The 13,519-nt window shown below is 56.4% G+C and overlaps 5 protein-coding genes and 1 non-coding gene across 6 annotated transcripts; 2 read left to right on the top strand and 4 right to left on the bottom strand.

The window, feature by feature from the left end:
* Positions 1-314: 314 nt before the first annotated feature.
* On the bottom strand, positions 315-2,175 carry TRAVEDRAFT_145085 (t-SNARE). Its single transcript, XM_008038360.1, has 7 exons — positions 1,968-2,175; positions 1,856-1,890; positions 1,383-1,791; positions 1,211-1,319; positions 960-1,156; positions 820-905; positions 315-765 (listed from the first exon to the last, which is right to left on the bottom strand). Exons 1-7 carry the CDS (start codon positions 1,995-1,997, stop codon positions 627-629), a joined length of 1,005 nt encoding a protein of 334 aa, XP_008036551.1. The 5' UTR covers positions 1,998-2,175; the 3' UTR covers positions 315-626.
* A 220-nt stretch (positions 2,176-2,395) lies between these two features.
* On the bottom strand, positions 2,396-4,349 carry TRAVEDRAFT_27767 (argininosuccinate lyase). The gene is made up of 8 exons (XM_008037864.1): positions 4,250-4,349; positions 4,004-4,178; positions 3,698-3,949; positions 3,299-3,645; positions 3,147-3,231; positions 2,927-3,070; positions 2,790-2,870; positions 2,396-2,718 (listed from the first exon to the last, which is right to left on the bottom strand). Exons 1-8 carry the CDS (start codon positions 4,312-4,314, stop codon positions 2,476-2,478), a joined length of 1,392 nt encoding a protein of 463 aa, XP_008036055.1. The 5' UTR covers positions 4,315-4,349; the 3' UTR covers positions 2,396-2,475.
* Positions 4,350-4,608: 259 nt separating this feature from the next.
* On the bottom strand, positions 4,609-5,478 carry TRAVEDRAFT_89407 (uncharacterized protein; the record flags this gene model as incomplete). Its single annotated transcript, XM_008038359.2, has 5 exons — positions 4,609-4,721; positions 4,779-5,085; positions 5,141-5,187; positions 5,245-5,303; positions 5,363-5,478. Coding segments are annotated over 5 exons (642 nt in total), but the record flags the coding sequence as incomplete, so codon positions are not given.
* Positions 5,479-5,819: 341 nt separating this feature from the next.
* Positions 5,820-10,628, top strand: TRAVEDRAFT_164477 (uncharacterized protein). The gene is made up of 20 exons (XM_008038358.1): positions 5,820-6,284; positions 6,337-6,536; positions 6,589-6,778; positions 6,834-7,181; positions 7,234-7,395; positions 7,451-7,728; positions 7,774-8,063; positions 8,120-8,238; positions 8,290-8,409; positions 8,463-8,640; positions 8,695-8,829; positions 8,881-8,993; positions 9,051-9,181; positions 9,231-9,363; positions 9,417-9,477; positions 9,527-9,574; positions 9,626-9,840; positions 9,894-9,974; positions 10,033-10,275; positions 10,336-10,628. Exons 1-20 carry the CDS (start codon positions 6,000-6,002, stop codon positions 10,570-10,572), a joined length of 3,567 nt encoding a protein of 1,188 aa, XP_008036549.1. The 5' UTR covers positions 5,820-5,999; the 3' UTR covers positions 10,573-10,628.
* A 221-nt stretch (positions 10,629-10,849) lies between these two features.
* TRAVEDRAFT_164476 (WD40 repeat-like protein) lies at positions 10,850-13,160 on the top strand (the record flags this gene model as incomplete). Its single annotated transcript, XM_008038357.1, has 11 exons — positions 10,850-10,924; positions 10,983-11,220; positions 11,278-11,647; positions 11,700-11,887; positions 11,937-12,226; positions 12,283-12,554; positions 12,603-12,691; positions 12,749-12,814; positions 12,865-12,906; positions 12,958-12,992; positions 13,052-13,160. The coding sequence occupies exons 1-11, from the start codon at positions 10,905-10,907 to the stop codon at positions 13,158-13,160; spliced, it is 1,719 nt and encodes a 572-aa protein (XP_008036548.1). The 5' UTR covers positions 10,850-10,904.
* Positions 13,161-13,360: 200 nt separating this feature from the next.
* TRAVEDRAFT_t49 lies at positions 13,361-13,454 on the bottom strand. Its single transcript has one exon. It is a non-coding gene; the product is annotated as a tRNA-Ser (tRNA).
* Positions 13,455-13,519: the final 65 nt, after the last annotated feature.

Here is a 13,519-nt window from a genome sequence, read left to right as displayed (position 1 = left end):
TTGCATTCCCGCGCGCCCAGATAGCCTCCGACTTCCGACTCCGGGTGTCTGAGAAGCCTGAGGCGGCTGTCCGGAGGCTCTCAGGGCGCTGTGAACCGCGGAACTCGCGGTGTGCGGGCTCGTCCTGCTGACGTCCAACATACGTGAATGTGCCCTCAGCCGCATGTCATCTGCGCAGGTCCCCACGCACAGCACACGCTTCTTCCTTCAGAAGGTGCCCCACTCGAAAATTGTAGCTGGTCTCGGACAGACATCGGCATGTCAAGATGCAAAGGCAGATAGCGTGGTAGAAGGCGGCATGATAGCCCGCGATAGGGGGATCTGACATCCAGCTAGGCCACGCTACTTACACGGAGGCGACACGAGCTAGCGATCTAGGTACACCATGAGAAGCTAAAAGAGGAAGATCCATTGCCGAGAGCAGACCGGGAGGAGGGCATACATAGATAAGTAGGATGCGAAGACCGATGAGAGAGGGGCGCAGGAGATGCATCCGCACCCGATAGCGGTAGCATGCAACGCGTGCTCCTCCTGTATCATAAGCCCAGTCCGATAAATGAAAACTACGTAAAACGTCCCGGGAATATGGTAGGTATGTTACACGGGAGGAAGAAGATCGTCACCATCTACTTCTTGTTCTGTAGAACAACGACGGCAACGACAATGGCAATGATGATGAGAATAACAATGCAAAGAATGAAGCAGATCCAGCGTTTCTTGCGCGCTGACCGTGCGGAGTCGACGGCTTTCGAAGTGTAGTTCAAGCTATCACGAGCACATGAGCAACACTGCGGTCAAGTCAAATGATGCACCACGCACCCTGTCTCAACATCCTTCTCGACCTCCTTGACGGTATCGTTGATGACAGTAATCTGTTCATCCTGCTGTTCTACCAAAATACTCATCTAAGGGCAAAGGGTGATTAGACATAATTGCGAATTCCATTTCATATCACCCACATCGTTAAAGAGCTGAGCCAGCTCTGTGAGCGTCTTCTCAATCTTCTTGATATCCGCGTGACGTTCCTGCACTTCTCGGTATGCCGACCGCGCCTCGCCGTAGCGGTTGGAACTCATCAGAGCCTGACTGAAGATCTGGCCGCCCTGGTCATCATCAACCACCGCCTTGACCTCCTCGGGCGACGCCTCGGGTTTCACTGTGCAAGGGCAGGTAAGCACCGGAAATGCTGGGCGATACAAGTTTCACTGACCAATCTTGTACTGGCGCTCCAAACGCTGCTTGTACTTTTGTCTGTACTGCTGCTCGACGGTCTGGTAGTTTTGGATCGCCTCCATGAACTTCTGCTTCACCAAGCCGGTCTGCAACAGCACCAACTCTCGTCAGACACCTGCACACCCACACACTGAGCAGCCCGAGCGCACCTGCTGCTTGCGGATCTCGCCGTCGCGCCCGCTGCCGCCCTGCTTCTGGAGCGACTTGATCCTCCGGCGGAGCACGTTGCTGAGTGCGCTGGTATCTGCGACGAGGTCCTCGAGCTGCTGGTTCACGCGCTGCGTCGCCACGTCGTCCGTCGCGTTCAGCGAGCGCGAGTGCGTGTCCGAGATGCGCGCGACGTTGTCGTTGAACGTGCGGATGTCGTCCTGGATCGACGCAATCTCGTTGTAGAACCCCGCCATGCCGTCCGCGCCGGCGGGCGCGGTCAGGTTCGTCGTGCTCGACATGTCCGCCGCCGCGGATCCGTAGCTCGGGTTGTCGTCCTGCTGCGCGTACGGGTTCGCTGCGCGCGCGCGTGAGCGGTAGTCCAGGTTCGACTGCATCGGGTACGAGTCCCTGGGATCGGCGCACGGGGTTGGTATACACGAGGATGAGGTGAGGCTGCTGGCGCTGTACTCACGAGTTGGTGTTCGCCGCTCCGCCGCCCTGCTGGGCCTATTCCGCGTAAACATGAGCCACCGGAATTCACGTAGCACGCCCCTAGGGCGGAGTTAGATGGCGTAAAGACTCACCCTAAGTGCCGCGAGTCTGTCTCTGGCCATGGTAGATATGTGGGTATTAGGTGGTAGTGAGAGTAGGTGTAGGCGTAGTCAAGGTGGAAAGAAAAGGGGCAGGGTCAGGCAGCAGCACTCAATGCTGCGTCGGGCGGGGTGCCGGGCAAGAGGGTGCTGAGAAAGCGAGAAAGGGGTATGGAGGATAAGAAGGCCTAAGGATTGAAGGCGAGGTCGGGGAGAGCGGCAAGGGCAGTGTTGTGTTGGCGGTGTGAGAGCCGCTGTCTCGTTGATAGGCGCCTATGGGCCCGGCGCGCGTCGGTCGCCAATTGCGCGCAACGCCGCAAACCCTATCCGGTCGACGTCAAACCATCGCTGCGGGCGATGTCCGCAGGTACCGCAGACAATATAACGGACAGCCCTGCAAGGTCCTAGTATGCACACCACTCGGCCCGGGTCTTTTGTGGCTATCCTACTACGGTTACATGGGGCTCGCGTACTCTGAACCCTACATTTTTATTCGCCTAATTCAGTTGGCGATGGCCTCCCTGAGGACAGCGATCTGCCTCTCCAGCATCTTGCGGCTCGGGCCGCCAATTGACTGGCGGCGCTCAACGCTCGCCTCAAAGTCGAACACTTTGAAGACGTCCTCCTCGAACTTCTCGTGCAGGCCCTTAAAGTCCTGCAGCGAGAGCTTGTCCAGCTGGCACTGCCGTGCCTCAGCCAATGCCACCGCGCGCCCTGAGACATGATGGGTCTCGCGGAAGGGGATCTGGATTGCGTCCGACGCGGAACATCATCGGTCAGTAACGCGCGCGCACCGGTACCGGTGAGCATACATACCCCCTTCCGGACGAGGTACTCCGCCAAGTCGGTGGCCAGGACGTCCATGGTCAGCGCTGCCCGCATCTTCTCTCCGTGCACCTGTCAACGCGTCGGGTGAGCTGCTGGCTGCGGAGACATAGCCCGACTGCGCGCACCTCCATAGTCGCGACTACGCCTTCTGCAATCTGGAACGAGGCCGCCACGGTGTCGACCGCGTCGAAAAGCGGCTCCTTGTCCTCCTGCAGATCCTTGTTGTATGTCGACGGCAGGCCCTTCAGAGTCATCAAGAATCCGGACATCTGCAAACAACGAGGATCACGTCAATAAAAACAGGCGAGATGGGCGATACATATGAATGTTCAATGAGTGACTTACGTTTCCAAACACGCGTCCGGACTTGCCGCGGAGCAGCTCGAGCGAATCGGGGTTCTTCTTCTGCGGCATGATGCTCGAACCAGTGCTGTAATATACGGCAGCATGTTTGTCAATGAATGGCCGAAAAGAACCCGGAATGGGATCGGGCTTGCCTGTATGCGTCGCTCAATGCCACGAAACCAAACTCAGCGGTCGAGTATATGATGAGGTCCTCCGCCATGCGACTGATGTGCGTCATGGAGAGACTCGCCCACATCAAGAACTCCACGATGAAGTCGCGGTCGCTCACGCCGTACATGCTGTTCTCGGCCACGGACTGGAACCCAAGCTCCTTCGCGAGGAACTCGCGGTCCACTCCGAAGGGGTTGCCTGCTAGGGCGCCAGAGCCGAGGGGCAGAATAGATACCCGGGGGATGAGCTGCTGCAGGCGCTCCAAGTCGGCGCGGAAGGAGAACGCGTGCGAGAGGAGGAAATGCGACCACCGGATGGGTTGGCCGCGCTGCAAAAGGGTGTTAGGACTCTGTGGTGTAAGTGCCAAGCCTAATACTAACCTGCAGGTGAGTGTAGCCGGGCATGAGGATATCCTTCTCCTTGTCCGCGCGTTCCACCATCACGCGGATGAGGTCCTTCAGACCTTTTTCGACAGCGCGAACCTCCCCGAGGAGCCACAAGCGCATGTCCGTGGCGACTTGGTCGTTGCGCGAGCGGCCGGTGTGGAGCTTTCCGCCAAGAGGACCGACAAGCTCGGTGAGGCGGCGCTCGTTCGCAGTGTGGATGTCCTCGTCGTCGGCCTGGATTTGGAACTACATCGAGAATGAGCGCCTTATCCAGAAGGACGCGGCTGGCGTCGCACTCACCACACCCTGCTCCCATTCCTTGCCCACAGCAGTGAGACCGTCTACGATCTTTTTCTGCTCGTCCTCCGTCAAGATGCCCACCAGCGCCAACGATTTGGCATACGCGATGGAACCAGCGATGTCCGCAGCGTACATGCGCTTGTCATAGCGCAGCGACTGGTTGAACTCGTGCATGCTAAGAAACCATACTACACCATCAGCGCGCTCCTGGCAGATGTAGTCCGGACTCCGAGTAAAGAGACTCACAGAGGGTCGGTCTTTCCGGTGAAACGCCCACCCCATAGCTTCTGCTTCGTAGGTTGTGCAGACATATTGCGCTGTGTTGTAGAAACGGGTTGCAGTGGGTGTCTTAATGCAAGATTGAAGAGATAGGATGACCCGAGTCAGAGTGGCGATCGAGTTTATAGCAGCGGGCGATCGCGCTCTGCTCAGATCTCGATCTCAGATGACTCGCGACGCGCCGCGGGCGCTCGATGCGCGTCGCGGTGGCTGAAGATACGGAAATACAGCCTGGGATTACTACGTCTATTTAAGCTACAAGCAGCCTCGCTTTGAGGTACATAGCGAGCACGGTGATAGTGTTAGATGTGGGTGTCGGAAGGGAGCTAGGGGTGTAGGGCGTTCAGAACCATAAAGGACACTGCCGAAAATACGGTCGCCCCTGTATAGATGAGGACTCGGATGTTGTAAGGGTTCTCGGTCAGGAATGGGTACGGGACTGACAAAAACATCAAGGTTAGTGTTGACGTGATGTGCAATGGAGCAAAATACTTACAGAAGCCGTTGTAACTAGCACAACGCTCGACCCACCAAGAGTACCAAGAACCGGACAGTGCGGCGAGTGCAATTGAACCTCGCCGGCTCACGCTCTTCGAATATCGCGGTTCGAAAAAGTAGAAGTCGATAAACATAGCGATGGCGGGCGCAGCGTGTAGCGCTAGGTCGACCGGGAGCGATAGACGCGTTGGTCCAGAAACTTGACTGGATGACGTCGGAGTCGTTTCTTCGGGGTCAGCCATTAAGATCATGTGTGGCATGAATAGGAGTAGGTTCCAGTAGATGGTCGAAATGACGATGGACACCTTGAGATATTATTGTATCAGTGGTCTGTGACTTCATGGCACCGTAGCCACGTACCGGAAGAGCCGTCATCAGTATAGTTCGTTTGGCGTTCCTGAGTAGTCCTACAGCAAATCATCAGCTCTTTGACGTTGATGGGGGGCACACAAATATGTCCTTACTGGAAGGGAACAGATCGCAACCAAGGCTCAGTATCATAGTTATCCAGGCCAGGACGAGGCTAAGTTATCTCATGAAGTCAACGAACATGAAGCACTGTGGCGCATAATATTGACATACCCCTGAATAGTGAGAAACTGGAAATGGCCGCCTTTCATCTCGGCCATTCGGATGTTAGCAATCATGTCTGGGAGATTCATATAGCCATATGTCATGACGGCGACGCCGGTCGCGTGCAGCAGAACTGCACGAGGGTTGACGGGCATGTTGTACGATGGGGGTGGGAACAGGGGGTGATCTGGATTGCGGTGGGCTTATATGGCTGGGAAAAGAGCCGGTCAATGGTCGTGTGCGTCAGCGAGAGGCATCGGAGGTCCGGAAACACAGGTACGGGCTGCGTGGCAAGATCAGCTCAGTCGACCATCCCTGTCAGATGCCCGCGCGCGGATGGTTCCGGCTGCAGACGACACAGAGGAAATGACGTAGAACAGCCCGTGCACCCGGCTGTCTTTGGTCATCTCCGCCACCATCTCTGGCCATACCTGCTTTGCATCCGCACAAACTTCGTACAGGCAGACGCATACTCGCCAACAAGTCCGGACCATCTTCGTGGGCGAGCGAGGAAGTGGCAGGAAGGAACGGGGTTATTTGGAGTGGCGACATTGTAAGAGAATAGAGTTTAGGTTGACAGAGAAGCTCGCAGGTATTCGCATCCGACTCCCAGGAAAGCAGGGTCGCACGGCTGGCTCTGTGGGCGATGGCCATGGCTTCTACCTCCCAACGCGTCGTCGTCACATATGCTGCCCCTCTTGTCTTCCTCTCTACCGACCACTGGAAGCAGATCCACGCGTCTCTTCTCTCTCAACTTCCTCTGCGCAACCTACACTGGAAGTCCTCTGCCAGGCCTACCATCCGCACAATACAAGAGCTCGATGTCAAATTCGTCCCTTTGGAAACTTTGCGGGAGGACCAGACAGCGTCGCAGGTGCCGCAGAGCATCCTCGGAAAGCCTATGCTGAACATCTTCGTGTTTATATGCGAGGTGATTCGCCCCGCTTCTCCCATGCGGCTAGTCCTCACGCAGTAGTGAGCAGGACAGTGAAGCGTACAAGGCCACAACTCGTAAGCACATTAAGGAATGGCACGCCTCTGTGGGCCAGCGGAAGAATCAAGAATGGTTGCTCGTTCATATCGTACGTCCGGACCAGAGCGTCGCGCAAGGGCGGTTGTTCCAGATGAAGGCGTCCGTGCTGGATAAAGTCAAAGCGGATTTCAATACCGACAAGAAGGACAGGTCAATCAAGATCCCCCTTTTATGTGTGAACGTCTTCTGAGTCCTGCTGCAGATGCGTACAACTTGTTTGGTCTGCAGAGAGGGACAATCCCGCTGTGTGGGCAGACCTTACCACCAAGATCAAGGAGGGCGTGTTGTCCGCTTTTGATAGCGCGCTCGCTCAGCGAGAGGAGGAAGTAAGGCGGTCAGAGGGCCAGAGACAAATGCCCGGATGGAACTTCTGCACGTTCTTCATCTTGAAGGTATGTCCAGGAAGGTGAGGCTAATAGCAGCGCGTGGTACTCAGCTCACTTGCAGGAAAGCATCGCAAGCTCCTTGGAGGGAATGAACCTGCACGAAGATGCATTGCAGCAATACTATGAGCTAGAGGCGACGTTCTTCCAGGTCCTGCGCGAGAAGAACTTGTCCTGGTTCGGTCCACTCATCACTCCCTCGTCCTCTGACAACTCCGCTCCTCTGTTGTCTGTGTCTAAGAAGCCCTATCGCGACTTGATTCTGGCGAATACTATCTCCGTCTTTGACTTTCGAGTCTACCTCTTGGCCAGGCAATGTGCGCTGCTCAGCGGACTGGGCGACTTGGAGGAGATATGTCGGAAGACGGCAACCTTCCTCACTACTATGGCGCGGACATTGCGGGACGTTGAGGTTAGTTCAATTACTCGCATGTATGGGGAGGACCGTCATGAATATAGAACAGGACACATTACCGCCATGTTTTATCGAATCCTGGATCTACTCCTCAGCTCTCAGCGTCGTCGACCAATGCGACGAGTGGGCACGGCCGCTGGAACTGGGCAAGGCTGCCCTTGCCCCGTTCAGCGCTGCGAAGGGCGAACTTGTTGAACTCGCACGTCACCAGGTAGGATTGCATAATACCTATTCATCGGATGTGCGCGTGTTCAACCCGATGTTAGCTTGATGTGTTCGGCATAGCTGCGGGTCACCTCCCAAACAAGCCGCCCTTCTGCCTTGCCCTATCGTCAAACTACACCGGCCCCCAAGAATCACAAATCAAGGAGGCGTCGGAAACCATTTCGCGAACGGATCTCGCTTCCGCGCTGGTGGATGTGGACGCATTCTACGAGCTATATGTGGCCATCACGAACCGCGCGATCGAGCTCTATGCCGCCGCGGGGCGGCGCAAGTTCGCACTGAAGCTCCATGGCTCCCTGGCCGCACTCGACGTGTACGTGTTTCTGGTATATATACGACGCGTCGTAGCTCACATCGCCTTCAGTCACCGTGGCCGCCTCTCCAGCGCGCTGCAAACATACACATCCCTTCCAGCGCATTACTCCCCGCACGGATGGACGTCGCTGGAGGCATTCATGTTGAACCGTGCCCTGGATATCCACGCTTTCGCGGAGAAATCCAAAGACCGGGAGTGGATCCACATCCTCCTACACTTCCTCAGAGCATATGTCGACGACATGGGGATGGATCTGCTTTTGAGCACGGATGACAGCGAAGCCTACGTCGCTCAGCTCGTATCGGCTCTCAAGGACGCTGCACATGAGCTGGACTCCGGTATGACTGCCGCCTGCGGTCGTTTGATATGGCTTACAGAGTGCCTTGCTATGCAGATACCCCTTACCCCGACCACCCAGCATTGTCGTTGACGATCGTGGAACATGACGCCAAGCTGGCGGATACCCGGGATGGCTCTCTGCTCAAAGTCGTGGTACACAACCGCCTACCCTGCGTATGTCTTTCCCGTATTCATGCAGTGGCCATTTGTTGAAAACAGTTGTAGGAACTACTTGTGGATGAGATCGAAATGCAGCTGACGGGTCGGGAAAACAGCCGGCTGTCGTTCACGCACGAAGCTGCGCAGCTCGCTCCCGGACGAAACGAGCTCACCCTTTTTTGTCCCGTAAGCCTGAATGTTGCGAAGTATCAGCGTACGCGGCTCATTGCGGCTTGCAGTCGTCCTCGGCGGGCACGTACACCCTGTCTAGCACGGAGATCTCCATCGCACGTTTGCACTTTCAGTGGAAGCACACGAAGACTCCCAAGCAGATCCGCGCCGGGAACATGCCTGCTCTGGTGCATATTCCGAAGGATCTCAAGGCACTCGACGTACGACTCAAGCAGCCTCCCCGCAGTGAGTCGCCCCTTACGCCTTCGCCGCGGACATTTTGTGTTAACAGTCGGGTAGTCGAACTCGGAACGTCCTCCAGGATCATGGTCATCCTTTCCACCGGACGGAACGATATCGCCACTGCGCAGGTGAAACTCAGTGCGCCGTCTGGCATTCAGTTCAAGTACGAGGAAGCCGAACTGAGCGGGGATGGTGAGCGAGCGACCACCAGTGCTTATACGGCTGAGTTCTGATTTCCTGTAGACGTACCGCCCATCCGCAAGGATGAGGAATCCGTGACCTTTTTGGATTTGAAGCACGGGCAAACCGTCGTTGCAGCCATCCCTCACACGGACGCATCGGCATATCACTTCATGGTATGTGTTCGAGCGTCGAGTACGGCTATAGTGAGATGTGCTCACAGCGTACCGTAGAGAATCAACGTCGCCGTCGAGTATGTCACCACATCCGAGCTAGAAGTCACCAGGACACTGCGGCTCAGCCGGGTCGTCGCGACGTCCCTGCCCGTGGCGATCAACGTCGAGGACTTCTTCCGTGGAACGAGGTCAGTGGCTGCCTCATCCTTCTTTAAGACACTCGCAGACCATCTTCAGACTCTTCACGCGCTTCACGCTATCGACGACGTCGCACCAACATGTGCGGGTGCGCTCCACCAAGCTGCTGTCGCCGAACGAGGCGGATGGGGTGAAGGTCACGAGCTGCATGTCGCAGAAGCCGTCCGTTGTGGTACGTGTCTGTAGCTGTCCTTGAAACGAGCGGGGGCTAAATCTCTTGTGAAGACTATCACTCCAGCACAGCCGGGGCGTTTCCTGTTCCAGATGGATGCTAGTCGTGGTCAAGGTAAGCACGCCGTACGGAGCGCGCGGCACGGCGAACTGACCTGTCGCAGTGCGAGATCCGTTGAAGCTGCAGATCTCGTACCGCATGCTTCGCGAAGGTAGATCGTGCAGTCTGTTAGTACGCTTCAGTTGTTGACGCCCTGGGACAGAGGTCGAATCGCTCATAGAGCAAGCCGCCAGCGAAGTGGTCACCGAAACACCGTCACTAGACCCACTACGTCAGGACATAGTGGACAAGCTGGTGCAGGCACTGGAGACGACCGCTTCTTGGGTAGAACTGTACGGAGTCACCGGCGAGCTCACTGTGCCCGGAGTCACCCCCGGCGATGACGACATGGGAGCTGGGTTGCGTCGGGTGATTGAGGTAAGCACAAGGTGTTCCTTTTGTATTACAAACGACTGCTGAGCCATACATAGATCTTGAAAACGCGCAGGTCGCCAACATCATTCGGAGAATGGCGCGAGATCGTTATCCCTGTCGACGTGCCGCAGATGCACGTACGTGGTTTCCAAATCCTGCCCACTTCTGCCCTTGCTGATGCATCCCGCCAATTAGATCCTTGCAGCGGCACGCCTGCAGATCATGGAGAACCCATTTTCAGTCGAGAAATCCAAGAAATGCACACGGCCGCTTTACGCGGGCCAGCCTATCTCTGCGCTGCTGACTGTGGAGACGTCGTTCCACTGGTCACCACCGGAGGACGAGCAGGTCGACCGGTACCTCATGCGATATGACATCGAAGATCTCACACAGGAGTGGCTCGTCAGCGGACGCAAGCGGGGAGACTTCTTGGCCAAGGTAAGGTCTACTTCTCGCCCAGCCCACGCTTGATCTGGTGTCGCTCACCAGCTGCTACAGGACGGCGAGACGTTCTCGGTGCCGATCACGCTCATAGCCCTCCACCACGGAGAGCTGCCTTTGCCGAAGATCGGTGTGACTGCTCTACCCATCCCGGGCGAACACAGGATGCGCTCGAGCGTGGTACCTAGCTGCGAAACGTATCAGGTACATGGCGCGGAGAACGTGCTGGTGCTGCCCCGGGGTGGGCGGAGCACGTTTGTGGTGAACATGGGAGGGGCAAATACCAGCATGTAGCGATACCCCGCCCTCTGCTGCTAGTTAGTTGTACAGCATATATTATTGCGTTCCGGTTGTCTGTCTAGCTACTTGCTGCTGCTTCATTTCCTGCGCCTCGCGGCGACAGAGGAGAGCCAGGACGCCAACCGTCACACGATGCTGTGAGTGTGACTTCACGCGCATCATTAGTCACGCGCCGTGCAACGATCGAGCTTTGGCGCTGGGCGGCTCCGGCTGGCTGTCGGTCTTGTTTTGCCCACCAGGCTCGCACACCCCTGCACTCCCCCCCTGGCTACCCCCTTCCACCACATACCACACGCTACGCGATACACCACAGAGAAATCACAGATATGTCAGACACATCAGACTAGTACGCACACTGTGTAGAGTCTCCATCGGGGACAGCTGAGCTCACAGCCACCCAACAGTGAACTCGAGCGCGAGGCGACCATTGCCCGCAATCGCGCGTTGCTCGCCGAGCTCGGACTGGCGAACGCCTCGGAGTCATTGAAGCCCACGAAGAGCGGTAAATCCGCCGCGAAGCCCGTGCAACCACGCGTCAAGAAGCCTAAACAGCCTGCGATGCCCACGCGCCAGTCTACACGGCTCAGAAGGGCGCCCACAGTCGATCCGAACGAGAGTCCGGCAGCGAAGAGGAAGCGAGAGGTACGCCGCGTTCTACATCTTGGCAGTGCTGTCCCAACATGTGTCGTGGTTATGTAGCGTGCGGAGGAGCAGAGGCGCCGCGAGGAAGAAGAGGAGCTCCTGGCGGCGGCGGAGCGCGAACGCGAGGCGAAGCGGCCCCGCCACCACGACCTTGATCTGCAGGCGCTCACCGACGAGCTCACACCCGAGGAACTGGGGGAGCTCAGACACACGTTCGCTGAGATCCTGAAAACGCCACGTCCAAGGCAGGCGAGCTCGGACGATGCATACGTCTTCGACGACGATGTGAAGGAAGAGGCGGAAGTGAAGCAGCTCAAACAGAAGCTGGGGAAGCTCAAGGTTGTGTCGCGTGCGAAGGTTACGCACGACCGGATATATAGTGCGGCGTACCATCCAGAGCCTACGAAGGACCTGATATTCTTCGGAGGTAAGCTTAGTTGTGACCTCCCAATTTGTCGTATCGACCCTTCGGTGTCTAGACAAGCACGGCGAACTCGGGATCTGGGACGCCCGAGCTCCTATAGAAGAAGCTGTAGACGAGGATGGTGAACTCACCTCCGTTGAAGACGCGGAGGGCGGGAAGTACTACAGGTTGCAAATGCACTGGCCCGCCACATCCAAGTCCTCGATATCCTCCGTCAAATTTGACCCCATAGATGCCTTCAGCGTATGTCTTGTGGTACCTGAAACAATTTGCTGTACTCATAGTGACACAGGTCTTTACAACCGCATACGACTGCACTATCCGAAACCTATCATTGACTTCCGGAATGGCACATGAAGTCTACGCAACCGACGACATACTCATCACGTCTGTCGACCTCCCTCCACACGGCAACGAGATGTGGATTTCAGACGTCGCGGGCGGCGTGACCCATATGGACCTTCGCGCCCACCGGTCGCATGCAAAGCGATATGACTTATCCGACACCAAGATCGGGAGCGTAAGCGTCAACCCCACTCGACCGTATTTCTTGGTCACCGCGTCCAACAGCCGCGAGTTGAAGTAAGCTCATTCTGCACATCTCATGTGTTCTGTGTTAAGATATTTGTGATTCGTAGGGTATGGGACGCGAGGATGCTGGAGACTTTGAGCTCCCGGTCCCTCCGTTCGGCACCAAACACTCCTTCATCGTCGTCCAAGGGCAGAGACAACAGCATAGTAACCCTGCCTAACGAAGTCGATCGCGAGACCATCGACAAGCTGCTCGCCACCAAGAAGGGCCAGTCGACCGTGCGTGCACGGTGGCAGCACAACAAGTCGGTGAGCTCGGCATACTGGGACTCCCGCGGCCGCTCGATCGTGAGCACGAGCTACGACGACACCATTCGGCGTAAGTTCTCTCGCCGACAAGGAGTGGCGCCCTCTAACCTTCTCGCAGTGTGGGATATCAAGTCTTCGTGGCTGGACAAGGAGGCACCATTCCCGTCATCACGGCCCTTCAGTCAGATCAAGCACAACTGCCAGACGGTAGGCTTCCCCGCGTTGGTATGGACTGCGAGCTCTTCACTGACATAACCGCCATAGGGTAAATGGCTCACCATTCTAAAGGCTCAGTGGACAACCAACCCGGACGTATACCCTCACTTCACGGTATGTTCGCGTCCTTTCGCGTGATCAGCCGTCTCTGACACATGTATTAGATCGGGAACATGGACCACTCGGTTGACGTCTTCTCGTGCAAAGTCAGACACCTTTCAGCGTTCAGCTTACGACCTAGCTAACGTGTATTTCAGGGTGATCATATTGTCAAGCTGGCTGACAAGACCAAGTGCGATCCAATGTTCACTCTAGGAGCTTGTGCAGCGCTGACGTTTGCTCCTGATACAGGATCACCGCGGTGCAGGCGGTCACTTGCTCCCACCCGAGTATCGTGGAGAGGGTCGCGACTGGAAATGGAAGCGGACGGTGTGTTCTCTGGGCGCCGCAGGACGTATGAGTTAGGCAACATCCCTAAGTAATTTTTTGTCGTACGCTGTACTGTTGTTCTTGTCTCTGTCGCGCGGATGTTTTGTATATTTGTATAATGCCATCTTTAAGTTTCAACGTTTCCTTGTGTGCATGTCTAGACTGTCGTGCTTTGCGAACCACTTGAATGGCCTTTTGTCGTCACTTTTAGAGTGCTTGTAAGCAAAAAGTCGTCACCTGAGCGATTCGAACACTCGCGGGCAAAGCCCAACCGCTGGCAGCTATGAATAGCAGGCGATCCCGTTAACCACTCCGGCAAAGTGACGTTCTCAAGGTACAAAGCAGTCTGTCCATCCCCGTTCCTCCAGGGGCGGAAGCATTTCGCTCATC

Source organism: Trametes versicolor (assembly GCF_000271585.1).
Source record: "Trametes versicolor FP-101664 SS1 unplaced genomic scaffold TRAVEscaffold_4, whole genome shotgun sequence".
Lineage (NCBI taxonomy): Eukaryota > Fungi > Basidiomycota > Agaricomycetes > Polyporales > Polyporaceae > Trametes > Trametes versicolor.
This window is presented reverse-complemented; position numbering and strand designations above follow the sequence as displayed.

Excerpts from the sequence above, each read along its gene's own strand:
- TRAVEDRAFT_145085 (XM_008038360.1), bottom strand. The coding sequence starts at position 1,997 with ATGGCCAGAGACAGACTCGCGGCACTTAGG. Across the intron at positions 1,157-1,210 it reads GGAGCGCCAGTACAAGATTG|TGAAACCCGAGGCGTCGCCC; the intron begins GTCAGTGAAACT and ends GCCCTTGCACAG. Across the intron at positions 766-819 it reads GAGAAGGATGTTGAGACAGG|CTTGAACTACACTTCGAAAG; the intron begins GTGCGTGGTGCA and ends TGCTCGTGATAG.
- TRAVEDRAFT_27767 (XM_008037864.1), bottom strand. The coding sequence starts at position 4,314 with ATGTCTGCACAACCTACGAAGCAGAAGCTATGGGGTGGGCGTTTCACC. Across the intron at positions 3,950-4,003 it reads AGGAATGGGAGCAGGGTGTG|TTCCAAATCCAGGCCGACGA; the intron begins GTGAGTGCGACG and ends TTCTCGATGTAG. Across the intron at positions 3,232-3,298 it reads GCATTGAGCGACGCATACAG|CACTGGTTCGAGCATCATGC; the intron begins GCAAGCCCGATC and ends CGTATATTACAG.
- TRAVEDRAFT_164477 (XM_008038358.1), top strand. The coding sequence starts at position 6,000 with ATGGCCATGGCTTCTACCTCCCAACGCGTCGTCGTCACATATGCTGCC. Across the intron at positions 6,537-6,588 it reads AATACCGACAAGAAGGACAG|ATGCGTACAACTTGTTTGGT; the intron begins GTCAATCAAGAT and ends GTCCTGCTGCAG. Across the intron at positions 9,975-10,032 it reads TCGACGTGCCGCAGATGCAC|ATCCTTGCAGCGGCACGCCT; the intron begins GTACGTGGTTTC and ends CCCGCCAATTAG.